The sequence below is a fragment of the Pongo pygmaeus genome, chromosome 4 (genome assembly GCF_028885625.2).
Source record: "Pongo pygmaeus isolate AG05252 chromosome 4, NHGRI_mPonPyg2-v2.0_pri, whole genome shotgun sequence".
NCBI lineage: Eukaryota > Metazoa > Chordata > Mammalia > Primates > Hominidae > Pongo > Pongo pygmaeus.
In genome coordinates this window covers 66,780,072-66,793,766 of record NC_072377.2, presented here as the reverse complement: position 1 = coordinate 66,793,766, position 13,695 = coordinate 66,780,072, and the positions used below count along the sequence as shown (strand labels likewise).

Sequence of the window (13,695 nt, the reverse complement as noted above, 5' to 3'; positions counted from 1 at the left end):
TATTTTAATATATACCTTTTCTTATAGCTGATTATGATACAACATTACTCATCTTGAGAACACTGGCGAATGTTTGGGAAAATGAACACCATGTAGAGAAAGTAAAATTAATATTTGAAAAGCTTACTTATGTACAAGATAAATGTATCTGTAAATGAGATGCAATAAACAGGATCTTAAGAGTATGCATCTGTACCTATTTCATACTACATTATGAAAATCAGGGAGTAAATCACAAAAGTTAACTCATACCAAATGAATGTCATAGGCACTTATATTAGAAAAGAAAAACAGAATAATCAGTCCCTTTGTTAGCTGGAGCACGGGGGGAAGAAATTGGGCCTGTGGCTACCACAAATAAGTTTTCATATATTCACTTGAAAGAAAGAAAAAGTTAAAATAAATGTTACTTTTACAATTAATTTTGAAACATCAACACTTAAATCTTCATAGATCACACGTAAGCAGGAAATTGTAAATCTTGGGGAGGGGACACTGGGCCATATGAAAAAGATTTTGTAATCTTCTGGCTGACAATCTCTGATGGCTCCAAATCCATCTGCCAAGAAGCAGAGTTACTTGGCTAGCATACTCTCGCTTGTACACTTTCATCAGATTAAGGCTTTCATGCCAGGAATCTTTTTTTTTTTTTTTCCTGGTGTAGTGGTCACTTCCAGAAATGGACCCAACGAATCCACCAATGCTAAGGAGTTAAGCATCTGAGATTTAATTTAACAGTTTCAGCTTTATTAAGCTGTCACAGAGCAGCCCCACTTTGATAACAGTAGCTGCTCCAATTATGGCTTGGTTTAGGGTTGACAAGTATAATGATTCATTCGTGGCACATGAGAAGCAATAAAAGGTTGTTTTGCATTACAGCTTTAAAAATGTGGGCATTTTTTTCATTTAATTTGTCACTTAGCTTTTGCTAAGAGGACACTTAAATTGCAGTAAAAGGCAAATGGGGCTTTTAGTTTAAATGTAATCCCCATATTTAAATGATCTGTAATGGCGCGGTGTTGGAGTGGGAACACTATTGTCTCACAGTGGGTCCTGATGGTGACATGTGACATTTGTATTCAGGTCCTGTATTATCCAAGTGGCTAAAGGGCTTCCAATTTCATTTCACAGCCAGAAGCCTGCAGAAAACACCAATTAACTTGCAGATCCCATTTGCCGACAAAACTCAGCCTCTTCTCAATGTCTGGCATCTGGCAGTGCTCAGCATTTAATTCCAAAGCAGAGCCTTGAAGCAATGTGAGCCCTGTGTAGGGGCACAAAGTCAAATTCCCCCCTTTTATTAAGAAGCAAAAGCCTTTCCTTTTGTAGTCCAGAGCAACTTTCAGTTAATTTTTTGGTGAATGAATATTAAGATGTGCTACTTACTGTTAACTTCTACGTGAGATTCTTCACAGAACTTAGACCCCATTAAAATGGCAAGTGACCTCTGCTTGTCATCAGAGTACACAGGAGAATTTCTAGCAGTCTAGTAATGATTGGACGGTGGGTGGGGGGCACACAGGACAAGAAGTTGTGGTCTTTATGCTGGACTGAAATCAAAGAATTTGTATAAAGCCTGGTCCTTAATTAGAAAGTAGTCCATAAGAGGGCATAACTAGAATCAGCTGGTGGAAACTTCCACCTAATAAAAATTTATACTTCTGATTGAGGGTTAAGGTACGTAATTTTCAAAACCCACTTGGAAAAGTGGCATTTGACCATGAATTAAATGTGAACACTGCAAATTTTATTTGACTGTATGTACCACCAGTACCCTTTTTGGTAACCAAAAAATTTAGTTGGTATTTTCTTCCTAAACAGTTATTTGTAATTCTAAGTTTCTCTAAGTACCAAAGCTCTTTAAATTGCATTCATTTAATATTAATTTAATAATTTTTCCTTAAATGACCCCTTCATTACAGTTGTCTTAATGCTAATCCTTTTTACTTTATAAACCATCTAACCAATCAAGTCTATACTACAGAGTTACAAAATTGAAAAAGGTTTACTTGAAAAGTAAAACATTCAGGATTTTATGAAAATATTTATTTAAACCATGTATTATACTTGTGTTATTTAACCACCATACTGTGCCCCCCAAACATCATTCTAATACATTGAAGCTATCTATTGTAGTTACAGATTGATTTACATTTTGATTAGGGGGAAAGGGCACTACCATCATTTCAGGAGACTCAAAGAAAGCAGCAAGATTGTTATTACAAGATACTTAAGAAAACTGCCAGGGAAAAAGTCAACAAATATCTAATAGTTCACAAGTAGCGAACCTGTCCACAGCCAACTTCTGAACGTATACCCTATTAATAGAAAAAGAAAATACTGATATCACATCCTTTACCAACTTGCTGCATAACCCTAGATTACACAGTGTCATGTTGTGGAAGTCTCCTAACCTCTCAGGACTTGTTTCCTTATCTGTAAAACAGCTAATCTCAAATACCCCTTCCAATTATGGTCATTTGGTGTATTCACGGACAACAGCATCTTTTGGTTTAGACTATACCTGGGATCAATCAGCATGATGTGGTCCATCATTAGACAAGAAAAATTTCACTGAGACTAGGATCTTCTAGTAAATATAGACAACATTACTTCTCATAAAATTAATACAGGTACTGATATATTTGTCAAAATTTCAGGTGTCACTTATAGATTTCTTAATAAAAAGACAACATAATAAACACATCATTCATTATTTCCCTAGCGATGAACATTGGGTACCAAGACTCATCCAAACAAAATTCCCAGTATTCTTTTAATGAACATGACTAGTGGATTTCTCATTTTTTTGAACACTTGCTATATTTGTATCTTTAACCACCAGGAATTTAGGAAGCAATAAATATTAGAATTTGCCGTATTTTTCCATTCTGAGGATCAACAATTCATTTAAATCTATAGCAGCCAAAAATAAAATGAATATCCAACTAATTTTAATAATTCCAGTGTGGGGAGAAGGGGGAAGAAAGACTCTAAATTTTAGCTGAATCGATTACAATATTAATCTAGAAATAAGTAACCAGCTCTACAATATAAAACTGCCTTTTAAAAATCATACAGCTTTTTTTTTTTCAAATACTTAAAGGGAGATTCCTGCACTTAACTTTCCTCGAGATCAGGCAATTCCCCCAAAACCCTGCTAAGGTTGTTTTCTGTAAATGCCAGCCCAAGTTCTAAATCCTCCCATGCTTCTAACCTGTATATTGGCAACACGTTCCATGCATGAGCAGCTCTCTCTTCAGCAATACTACGACCATGTTTTTGAAACATCTGACTATGGTATTTATCCATATGCAAATCAATGGTAATTTGTGAGGAAACATGCTTACCCAGCTCATCCCAGAGCTGCCTGTATTTGTCAGTCATTGCAGTGCCTTGTTGCCGCCAAAGTGACAGGCGAGGGTCAGCCATGAATTGCTCTGTTATCAAGGTCAACATGCGGGCCCCATTGGAGTCCCTCATCTTTAACATCTCCCGCACCTAGTGGGGAAAAACAGACCTTTAGAAAATTGTTCAAAACAAAAACACAACAAAACCCCACAGCAACACAAGAGACAAACCACCACTTTTCTCTGTTTCTCTCTCTCTCACTCTCTCTCTGTGTGTGTGTATGTGTGTGTGTGTGTGTGTCTGTGTGTGGTGGGGGATGGGCGGGGAGATGTCAAGCCTTCACACTAGCCCTCTTAAGCAAACAAAATATATAATTTAAAACCACTCCCTACCCTAAATAGCAATTTAATCAAAGAAATGACCATTAATTATTTTGAATTATATTTTAGAATCTATATGAAGAAAAAATGCTCTCAATTACAAAAATGTTCTGGTTGGGTCTTACACACTGATTAAGGTGAGTAAATCGTGTTTCATATGTCCAGTAGAAACTTTTTTTCCAGTTCTCCTTCAAAGTATCTCTCTTATCTAAACCAAGTACACTTTGTGATTCAAGATTACACTCCAACAAAGTAGGCATTCATGCTTTGACAAACCACAGAAGTAAAATCTGGCACTGGGAATAGGTATCTGAACCTACCTAGTATACCAAAACAGGTTTGAGCAAGGTGCTGCTGTTTCCTTGCATAAAATGAGATGTCATAATTTTAGTAAGATGCCATAACTTTGTTAGCCTAAAGAAATACAATATCAAAACAAACAGGACAAACAGTTTGGCACCTTCCTGACTCTCCAACTGATTGTACTTACCATCAGAGAAGCACAGCCTAATGCAGAGTCCATTGAGAACTCAAGAAATCTTCTAAGTAGATCTGATAATATATATAATAATAACACTTGGCCTTTAGTTTTTTTAGGAACAGCTTTGTTGAGACATAATTCATATACCATACAATTCACCAATTTAAACCATACAATTCCATGGTTTTTAGTATATTCACAAGTCCTTCAATTTTTGAGATAAATTGTGCAAGTCCTTCAATTTTTGAGATAAATTAGTAATTGCATAAAGGTTCTCTCTCACTTAAGTTTTTTATATAAAGAGCAGCAGCATACTTCTATTCACTCAGATGGGGTTGTTTTTGCAATGGTAAAAGAAAATGGACAGACCTGTTAAGTTTAAGAACTCTCTTGCTCTATATGAGTGATCCATGAAGCAGAATAATAACCACAGATCTAATAAGTTAACTTTGCCTCTCAAGTTGGAACTTTAAGCTTTGTCCATTACTCTTGTGCTACATTTCCCAAATAAAAGAAAGGAAAAAAGAAACACAAGGGTAAGCCTCTCTGCAGGAAGCCCTAAATGAATCCATCCACTTCAAAAATGTATACTGCTATGTATTCAATAAGTAAGAATCTCAGCTGTAATTTCCCTGTAAGAAATTACTAGAACAAGGTCACAAGCAGTAGAAAAGGTGGGGTGGTTGGTCCTTCTTTCAGGACTCTCTCTATGTGAAAGGCAAGGAAAGGAGAAAATAGTAGATCTTCAATAAAGCAGCCCAAATCTAGAATAGATCCTGCCTGAGGTCTGCACCCTCAAGAAATGGAACTTCCTCACCTGCTTTAGAATTTGAACTTTATAAAGAACTCAAAAGCACTTCTACCCTGAATCACAAAGGTTGTGCTTCCAGGAGCGTTACTTCAGTATTCCTATAAAGGAGTTTGTTCCCAATAACAAAGTACTAAAAACTCATTAACAGGTGAAGATGGAGGAAGAAAAGGAGTTGCCATTTATTGGATACAATGTTAAAGAGTTTTACATTGATACTTACTATTTAATTTTCACAGCAACCATGTAAAATAGGCCAGATTATAATCCCCATTTTATGAATTATAAAACCAAGCCTCAGAGAAGTAAAATAATTCGCCCAGTGGACAAGGGGAACAGCTTGGATCAGAACCCGTATCTGTCTTAACTTCAAGTTATGCTAATTCCAAAATTAGAGGTTGCTATTACTTCATATGGGGCATACATAATGTGTATATAATATATAGGGATAAAAAGAACAACTGCACACCAGGCTAATAATACATCTTTCGAACTGTTTCTAACATAAGAATATATGAAATACTTCCTGTGTGTCTAAATATACTAAACCTTTTACATTATTAGTATTTGTGGATTTGATTTAATGTTTATTTTTTCTGGTAGATTTCTAACCTATTACACAGCAAAAGCAATGAAAATAAACACTTTACTCTTAAGTATATAAAACAGAACTCTCTATTTAACCAGCGCTCATGTACATCTATAGCCTAATGGTAATTAATTTTCAGACTGTTGACACGGAGGCATGACATGAGTTTGAAGTGCCTGTGAATCACCAAAGAATGCTTAAATCATGTGTAAAGTAGTATTAGAGTTAAATGTATTTTATTGTAATCTAATTCTGGGGAAATTGGCAATCTACATATGGTACACAGGAAAAATCTTTATGAACATGGTATTGATTAAGCAGAATACACTATTCCTGGCCATATCCAGTAACAGGGTTTACTCTAATTCTTTTGAACTAAAAAAAAAAAAAAAAAATCTTTTAATTATAACAAATATTAGGGAAGATATTCAACAAAAGCATCAATGAACAGCTATCTGTTCCTTTAAAACCAATGTTAATACATTAATCACAATGATGACTATACCCCCAATGAAAATATAATGATTTAATATTATTCAAAAAGCATTTTATCCAGTATTTACAAATGTGTGTATGGTACTGAAACTTCTGTATAAAGCAAAATACACAGCTTCCGCTCACAAGGAACTTATGACCCAGATAATTTAAATTCTTGAGCCATCAGTTTTTAATGATGAAGATGAACAGTAGACAGCATCATTTAACACCATTATCACAACAGTTTTAGGAGATATGTTATTATTAGCTAATTTTCTAGATGAGAAAATTAACAAATCATTTGCCAAGGTTTATATACTTAGAAAGATCTAGAACTTGGATTCAAACTGAGATCTATATGACTCTAAAACTCAAGCTTTTGAAATTAACTTACAGATACTGACATTATTAAACTAAATAATTAAAGCACATTTTAGGCATTATAAAACTATGTTCTCTTGGGAAAATTAACTAGAAAGGGAAAAACTTGAAAAAAATGGCATTTTGAATAACACTGTTAATTATTTTGCTTTTATTATTGTAAGAGGTTTTTCAAAATTGTATAAATTATCACCATTTTATTGACAGGAACTGAGAAAGACAAAAATGTCCCATATCTTGTCTAAGATCACCTAAGGAAAAAAAAGCTTGCATTACAATACAAAAGTTTCTATTGGTCAACTAAGACCCTGTTCTTTAATTTTTAAAAGAGGTTTTATCCTATTGTAGACATGATCATATTTAGATAGTCCCTATATATGTATATATTTAGAATATTTCTTTAGAAATAGACAATCATACCTTTGCAAAGAGCAAATTAAGCTGCTTCCCTGATCCGTGGTACCCGCCCTGGGAAAGGAACAGTTTAACCTGTTCTTGAACCTGCTCTTCATCTAAGTGCCAGCAGTTTTCATCATCTATACTAGCACCTGCTGTTGGATCAGGAGCACCTAGAAATAGAAAGAAAAATAATAACACACAGGCTAGATAAAAACTCTGTGCTAAAAGGATTAATTAAGACTCTTTTTGCCTACTTTTTAATTCAATCTCAATTTCAATTATACATACAAATTTGTGACAAAGTAAATACAAGGATCACTCTTATTTCCAGAACTTTCCTGACTTGTGCTAAGTCAAATGCAGATTACTTTAGAATTGAGATATTTCTATCTTTTAGGTTCAGAGACTATTATCTCTGGAGATGAGTTTATAGGTTCTCTAAAAAATCGAATTCACAAAAGTGTTTCATTGTAAATACATGATGTTTATAAAGCTGTGTAGGCCATGCTGGAAAAAATGTTTTTCAAAGACTTTAGAAAAATATGAGACAAATAAACTTAGCAGAGTATTTCTCTCTTTACTACGTTAATTCAATAAGTTTTCACCATTATCTGCTGCTGTATAAACTACATGCTGACATAAGTCTTTAGTTGCAGAAAACCGAAAATTAAAAAGGGAAATCAAGCCACATGGGAACAGGCAGTGCAGCTGTTGTATTAAACCAGGTTGTAGTATCACCTTGCCAAACTGCATAAATATTTTATTGCTGAAGTACACACAAAGATAGCAGCTAAGTAATAAGCCCTATGTGTGTAGACTACCTTAGAAATTAAAAAACTACCCAGATATTTAGGGAGGTAAAGATTGTTTCATTATTTGCCAATAAAACAAAATGGTATTTTAAGGTCTAAGATTCGTAAGTAATACAAAAAAAATTAGATCTAAAAACTGTTCATCCTCAGTGTTTCATCTGCTTATCAACCCTTAAAAAAATACATCTGTAGGTGTGGTTTTGTATTACTTTTCTTGTCTTCTAATGATCTAAAGCAGACTCAATTAACCAAAGAAATAATCACTAACATCTGCTTAGAACCAAGGTCTACTAGTCCCTAGTAGAGGAAGGCAGTGGGTCCCTGAGCCTGCCTGCAAAAGTGTATGTTCATTCATTCATTCAGCCAGTCAGCATATTTACTAAGTGCCTGACTCAGTGCCATCCTCTCTGCTAGACTTGAAGATAGAATGGTGGTACAAAATAGACAGAATTCCTGTCCTCACTGAATCTACAACCTAGTTCAGGGGCTTTCAAATTTTGCTGAACAAGACCCACAATAAGAAATATATTTTACATCATGCCTAATATGCTTATGTGTCTGTGTGTTTATACGATTAATCTGCAAAAATTTGATGAAAGTGTCCTCACTATAGGCAGAGGCTCAATATTTTCTACTCTATTTCATTTTTTAAAGAGGGCTTGTCACAATTTTTAAAACTGATTTTATAACCTATAACAGGTGGCCACTCACTATCTGAAAAACACTCTTTTAAGTTTTTGAGATAAATATCAATCTCATAATCATATAAATAAATGTATAATAAATGGTAATAACTGCTCAGAGGAAGAGGGCAGGGTGATGGAAGACTCTATCATCCGAGAATTCTGACTGGGCCTTGGATTGCTAGGGTAAGCATACCTTGACGAAATGGCACTGCGCTGAGATCTGCCTTAAGTGGATTAAAAGCTAATTAAAAATGAACTAAAGGTCAGGAAAGGAGAGGAGGGTCTGCACGTGAGAAGAACTTGAGCATAGCCCTTAGGCAGGAAAAAACATGGTGCACGGAAGAAATAAAAGGCAGTCTATGCAACCCAAGAATAGAAGATGAGAGGAAGAGTAATACAAGATAATCCTGGAGAAAAGAAGCAGGATCAGACTGAGTGCCTTGGTTGGCAAAGAGCTTAGTTTTTTTCCCTGAGAGTAATGAATGGGAATTCATGACAACTTATCCAAAGTGGAAGAAAGAAATACTCTAAATAATAAAAGATGTTTTGTCCTGATATGCATCAATTTCAACATTCCTACCATGAAATATTATGCAGCCATAAAAATGAATGTGGATACTATGCATTACAATGGAAAGATATCCAGGACATACTGTTGATTGAAAAAAAAAATCAAGGAGAATAAAAGTATACACAGTGTACCACTTTTCAGGCAATTAATGATGTTTATGCTAGATAGACTAACCAAGAAAAGGAGAGAGAAGATCCAAATAAATAAAATCAGAAATGAAAACAGAGACATTAAAATTGATACCACAGAAATACAGAAGATGATCAGAGACCTATTATGAACAACTATATGCCCCAAAACTAGAAAACCTAGAAGAAACAGAAAAGCCTGAGCAGACCAGTAATGAGTGGCAAGACTGAATCGGTAATAAATAATCTCCCAGCAAAGAAAAGCCCAAGATCAGATGGATTTACAGCCTAATTCTACCAAACGTAGGATGAAGAACTAATACTAATTGTCTTGAAACTGTTCCAAAAAATCAGAAGACAGAATCCTCCCTAACTCATTATACAAGGCTGTCAGTATGGTACCAAAACTAGACAAGGACACCACACAAAAAGAAAACTAGAGACCAATATCCCTGATGAACATAGACATAGAACTCCTTAAAAAATACTAGCAAACCCAATCCAATAGTATGTCAGAAAGATTATACACCATGATCAAATGGGTTTTACACCAGGGAGGCAAGGACTGTTCAACATGCAAATCGAGAAATGTGATACCAGAATAAAGAACAAAAACCATATGATTATCTCAATAGACAGAAAAACCATTTGTAAAATTCAGCATCTCTTCATGATAAAAAACCCTCAGCAAACTAGGCATAAAAGGAATATACCTCAAAATAATAAAGGCCATATATGACATACCCACAGCCAACATCATACTGAATGGGGAAAAGCTAGCTGAAAGCATTCTAAGAACTGGAATACGACAGGAATGCCCATTTTCACCACTCATATTCAACATAATGCTGGAAGTCCTAGTCAGAGCAATCAGTCAAGAGAAATAAATAAAAGGCATCCAAATTGGAAAAGAACAAGTCAAATTATCCCTGTTCACGGATGATATAATCTTCCATCTAGAAAAACCTGAAGACTCCATCAAAAAATGATTCAATTTGATAAATGAATTCAGTAAAGTTGCAGGATGCAAAATCAACATACAAAAAGTAGTGTTTCTATATGCCAATAACAATCTACCTAAGAACCAAATACAGTAAGTACCAAAAAACAAAATAAAATACTTAAGAATAAATTTAACCAAGGAGGTAAAATATTTCTACAAAAAAACTATAAAACAGTGATGAATGAAATTAAAGATGACACAAACAAATGGAAAAACATCCCATACTCATGGATCAGAAGAATTAATATAGGTAAGATGACCCTATTGCCCAAAGCAATCTACAGATTCAAACTGTCTTTATCCAAATATTGACATTTTTCACAGAATTAGACCAAACAGTCCTAAAATTCATATGGAACCAAAAAGCCAAAGCAATCCAAATAAATAAAAAGAACAAAGCTGGAAGCATCATATTACCTGGCTGAAAATTATACTACAAGCCTATAGTAACCAAAACAGCCTGGTGCTAGTATAAAAATAGACACATAGACCAATGAAACATAACAGAGAACTCAAGAAATAAAGCCACATATTTACAACCAACTGATCTTCCACAAAATTCACAAGAATATACACTAGGGAAAGGATGCCCTTTTCAATAAATGGTGCTGGGAAAATTGTATAGCCACATGCAGAAGACCAAAACTGGACTCCTATGTCTCATCATAAAATGTTAAGACCTGTAACTATAAAAATACTAGAAGAAAATCTAGGGAAAATTCTCCTGGACACTGGTCTAGGCAAAGCATTTATGACAAAGACCTCAAAAGCACAGAAACAAAAATAGAGAAATGGGACTTAATTAAACTAAAAAGCTTCTGTACAGCAAAAGAAATAACAGAGTGAAGAGACAACCTGCAGAATGGAAGAAAATATTTGCAAACTATTCACCTGACAAGGAACGAACATCCAGAATTTACAAGGAAATCAAACAAAAAAACCCCACAAATAATCCCATTAAAAAGTGAGCAAAAGACATGAGACATTTTTCAAAAGAAGACATACAAATGGCCAACAGGCACATGAAAAAATGCTCAACATCACTAACCACGAGAGAAATGCAAGTCAAAACCACAATGAGATATCATCTTATACCAGTAAGAACTGCTATTATTAAAAAGACAAAAAATAACAGATGTTGGTGAGGATGTAGAGAAAATAGAGCTCTTATACACAGTTGGTGGGAATATAAATTAGTATAACATCTATGGAAAACAGTATGGAGATTTCTCAAATAACTAAAAATATAACTACCATTCCATCCAGCAATCCCACTACTGAGTATCTACCCAGAGGAAAAGAAAACATTATATGAAAGACACCTGCACTCCTATGTTATATCACAGCATTTTTCATGATAGCAAAGATATGGAATCAATCTAAGTGTCTATCAATGAATGATGTGGTACAGACACACAATGAAATACTATTTGGCCATAAAAAAAAGAATGAAATCACATCCATGCAGCACCATAGGTGGAACAAGATGCCATTATATTAACTGAAACAAATCAGACACAGAAAGACAAATACCACATATTCTCACCGATAAGCGGCAGCTTATGTACAGAAGGGCATGGAGTGTGTGGAACGATAGACAATGAAGACTTGGAAGAGTTGGAGGGTGGGTGACAAGAAATTACTTAATGGGTACAATGTACATTATTTAGGTGATGGATGCCCTAAAGCCCAGACTACACACCACCATGAAATCTACGCATGTAACAAGATTATTCTTGTACCTCAAAATTTATACAAATAAAAAATGATAATAAACAAAATACATATAAATATTGAGGTTTATAAAAGAGCTTACATGTCAGTATCTCCTTATGCATACCTAAAATATTTTGGAAGGACATTTTAAAGAGTACAGGTAACCTAGTTACATGGGGGAAGGAAACATCTTTTAAAATTTTGGAACCATGTGAATATATTTACGTATCTAAAAAAATCACTTTATCTGAAATATGGAGGATGAACTGAGGGGCAAAAATACATAATGCTATTCTGATGGTGTGCACACAGGATGATGATAGTTGCTTGAAAAACAGCAATGACAGCAGAAATGGAGAAGCTGACAAGATTTCATAAATGCAACAAGAACTTGGTGAGTAAGTGGATATGTGAAGTATGGGAGATGAACGGATGGAGACAGACATGAGTTTCTGTATTAAACAACCATACGGAATACTGGAAAACTCACTGACACAAAGACCACCAGAAAAGGACAAGATGTGGGAGTCAGGAGGGGCAGTGTTTAGGTCATGAGCTTAGTTTTAGATATGGTGAATTTGACATACCCTTGAGACAGTGGAGAAGAGGGAAGAGGATTTCAAGGAGGAAGTTGGATATACTATGGGAAGCAGTAAACTGTTTAAGAGCATCTAGGACCAAATCCTAAGGAAGGCCAACATTTAAAGGCTGCATAAGTAAATGAACAAGGACGACAAACGAAATGAGTGGCCTCTTAGGAAGAGGTGGAGAGACCAAGTCTTCCAGAAAAAGGAGAAAGTCATTCCAAGTAGAGACTGGACAAGTACATAGAGGTGAAGCTCCATGAGAGCAAGAATTGTATCTGCCCTGCTCACCATTGCTTCCTAACACCCAGCCACTATCAGGAGATCAAGTACTGGGAGGAAGGGGGAAAAGAGGGAGGGAGAAAGGCACATATCATTTTCCCCCCTGGAAAAAGAATTCTTACTTAAAAGGTTAAGAACCACTCTAAAGCATCCTCATAAACATTATCTCATTTTCTCCTCACAATGTCCCCTGGAGGCGAGTATAGATCATGATCTCCATTCTACAGGAGAAATGGGTTCCAAGTTGGTTATGACTTGTACACAGCCACACTGCTAAATCCAGTCTCCAGAATCTTTTTTCTGCCAATGAACATATTCCAGGATCCTAGAGCTAATGTTGGGCCCCGAGGTCATCAAGGCAGGGGTTGTCAACCCTAAAGCAAAGAAATATTTAAGGAAGGGTACTGGTGTGTTTGTAGGCATTTGTTAGCGTGCCTCTCTTTTACAGAAAGCTTTAAGGACACACAATGATGTGAAGTTAACTACTAGGTCTATAACTGTATCCCACAGAAATTCAGAGACTCTAATCCATCCCATCTTTTTGATTCCACAGACACACATGCACACACCCCTGCACAAAATACCTATAGATTCTTTACATAAATGCATCAAAAGAGACTTTCCAAACAACTATAGAATCTTGACTTTTATTTTTAAATTCTTCCCAACATCCTCCTTGGAAATCTGACATATTCCTCCTTATCCTCTTCACAGGGAAAACTCTAATTAGCTACTGACCATCCACTTCCACTGTTCCTTCTGATAAACTGAGCTAAATAATACAGTCTTCCATCTCGAAAAACATCTAGCCTCACAGTGGTTACTTCTCCCAATTTTTGTCATTTTTTTAAGTTGTTCTCTATGGTCACCAAGGGCCAAAATCCACAAGGAGATCTGCCCCAGAACTACTTGGATGGGGGTTGTCTGCTGTGGCATGACTGAAGGCATTTCAGCTGCTTGGGTCATATCCATGTAAGACTTGGGGGTTTGGTTTGCCACAGAAATAGCCAAATATTTTAAGTAGACCTGAATTTGGTCCAGTCTTCT

General features: G+C 35.4%; 1 protein-coding gene across 1 annotated transcript in view; it reads right to left on the bottom strand.

Moving 5' to 3' along the window:
• ZSWIM6 (zinc finger SWIM-type containing 6) overlaps positions 1-13,695 on the bottom strand; it is a 213,126-nt gene that overhangs the window by 47,969 nt on the left and 151,462 nt on the right. The window contains exons 3-4 of the mRNA XM_054487360.2: positions 6,888-7,036; positions 3,351-3,501 (exon numbers count right to left, since the gene is read on the bottom strand). Of these exons, the coding sequence (XP_054343335.1) occupies positions 3,351-3,501; positions 6,888-7,036 (300 nt within the window). The remainder of the gene's footprint in view (positions 1-3,350; positions 3,502-6,887; positions 7,037-13,695) is intronic.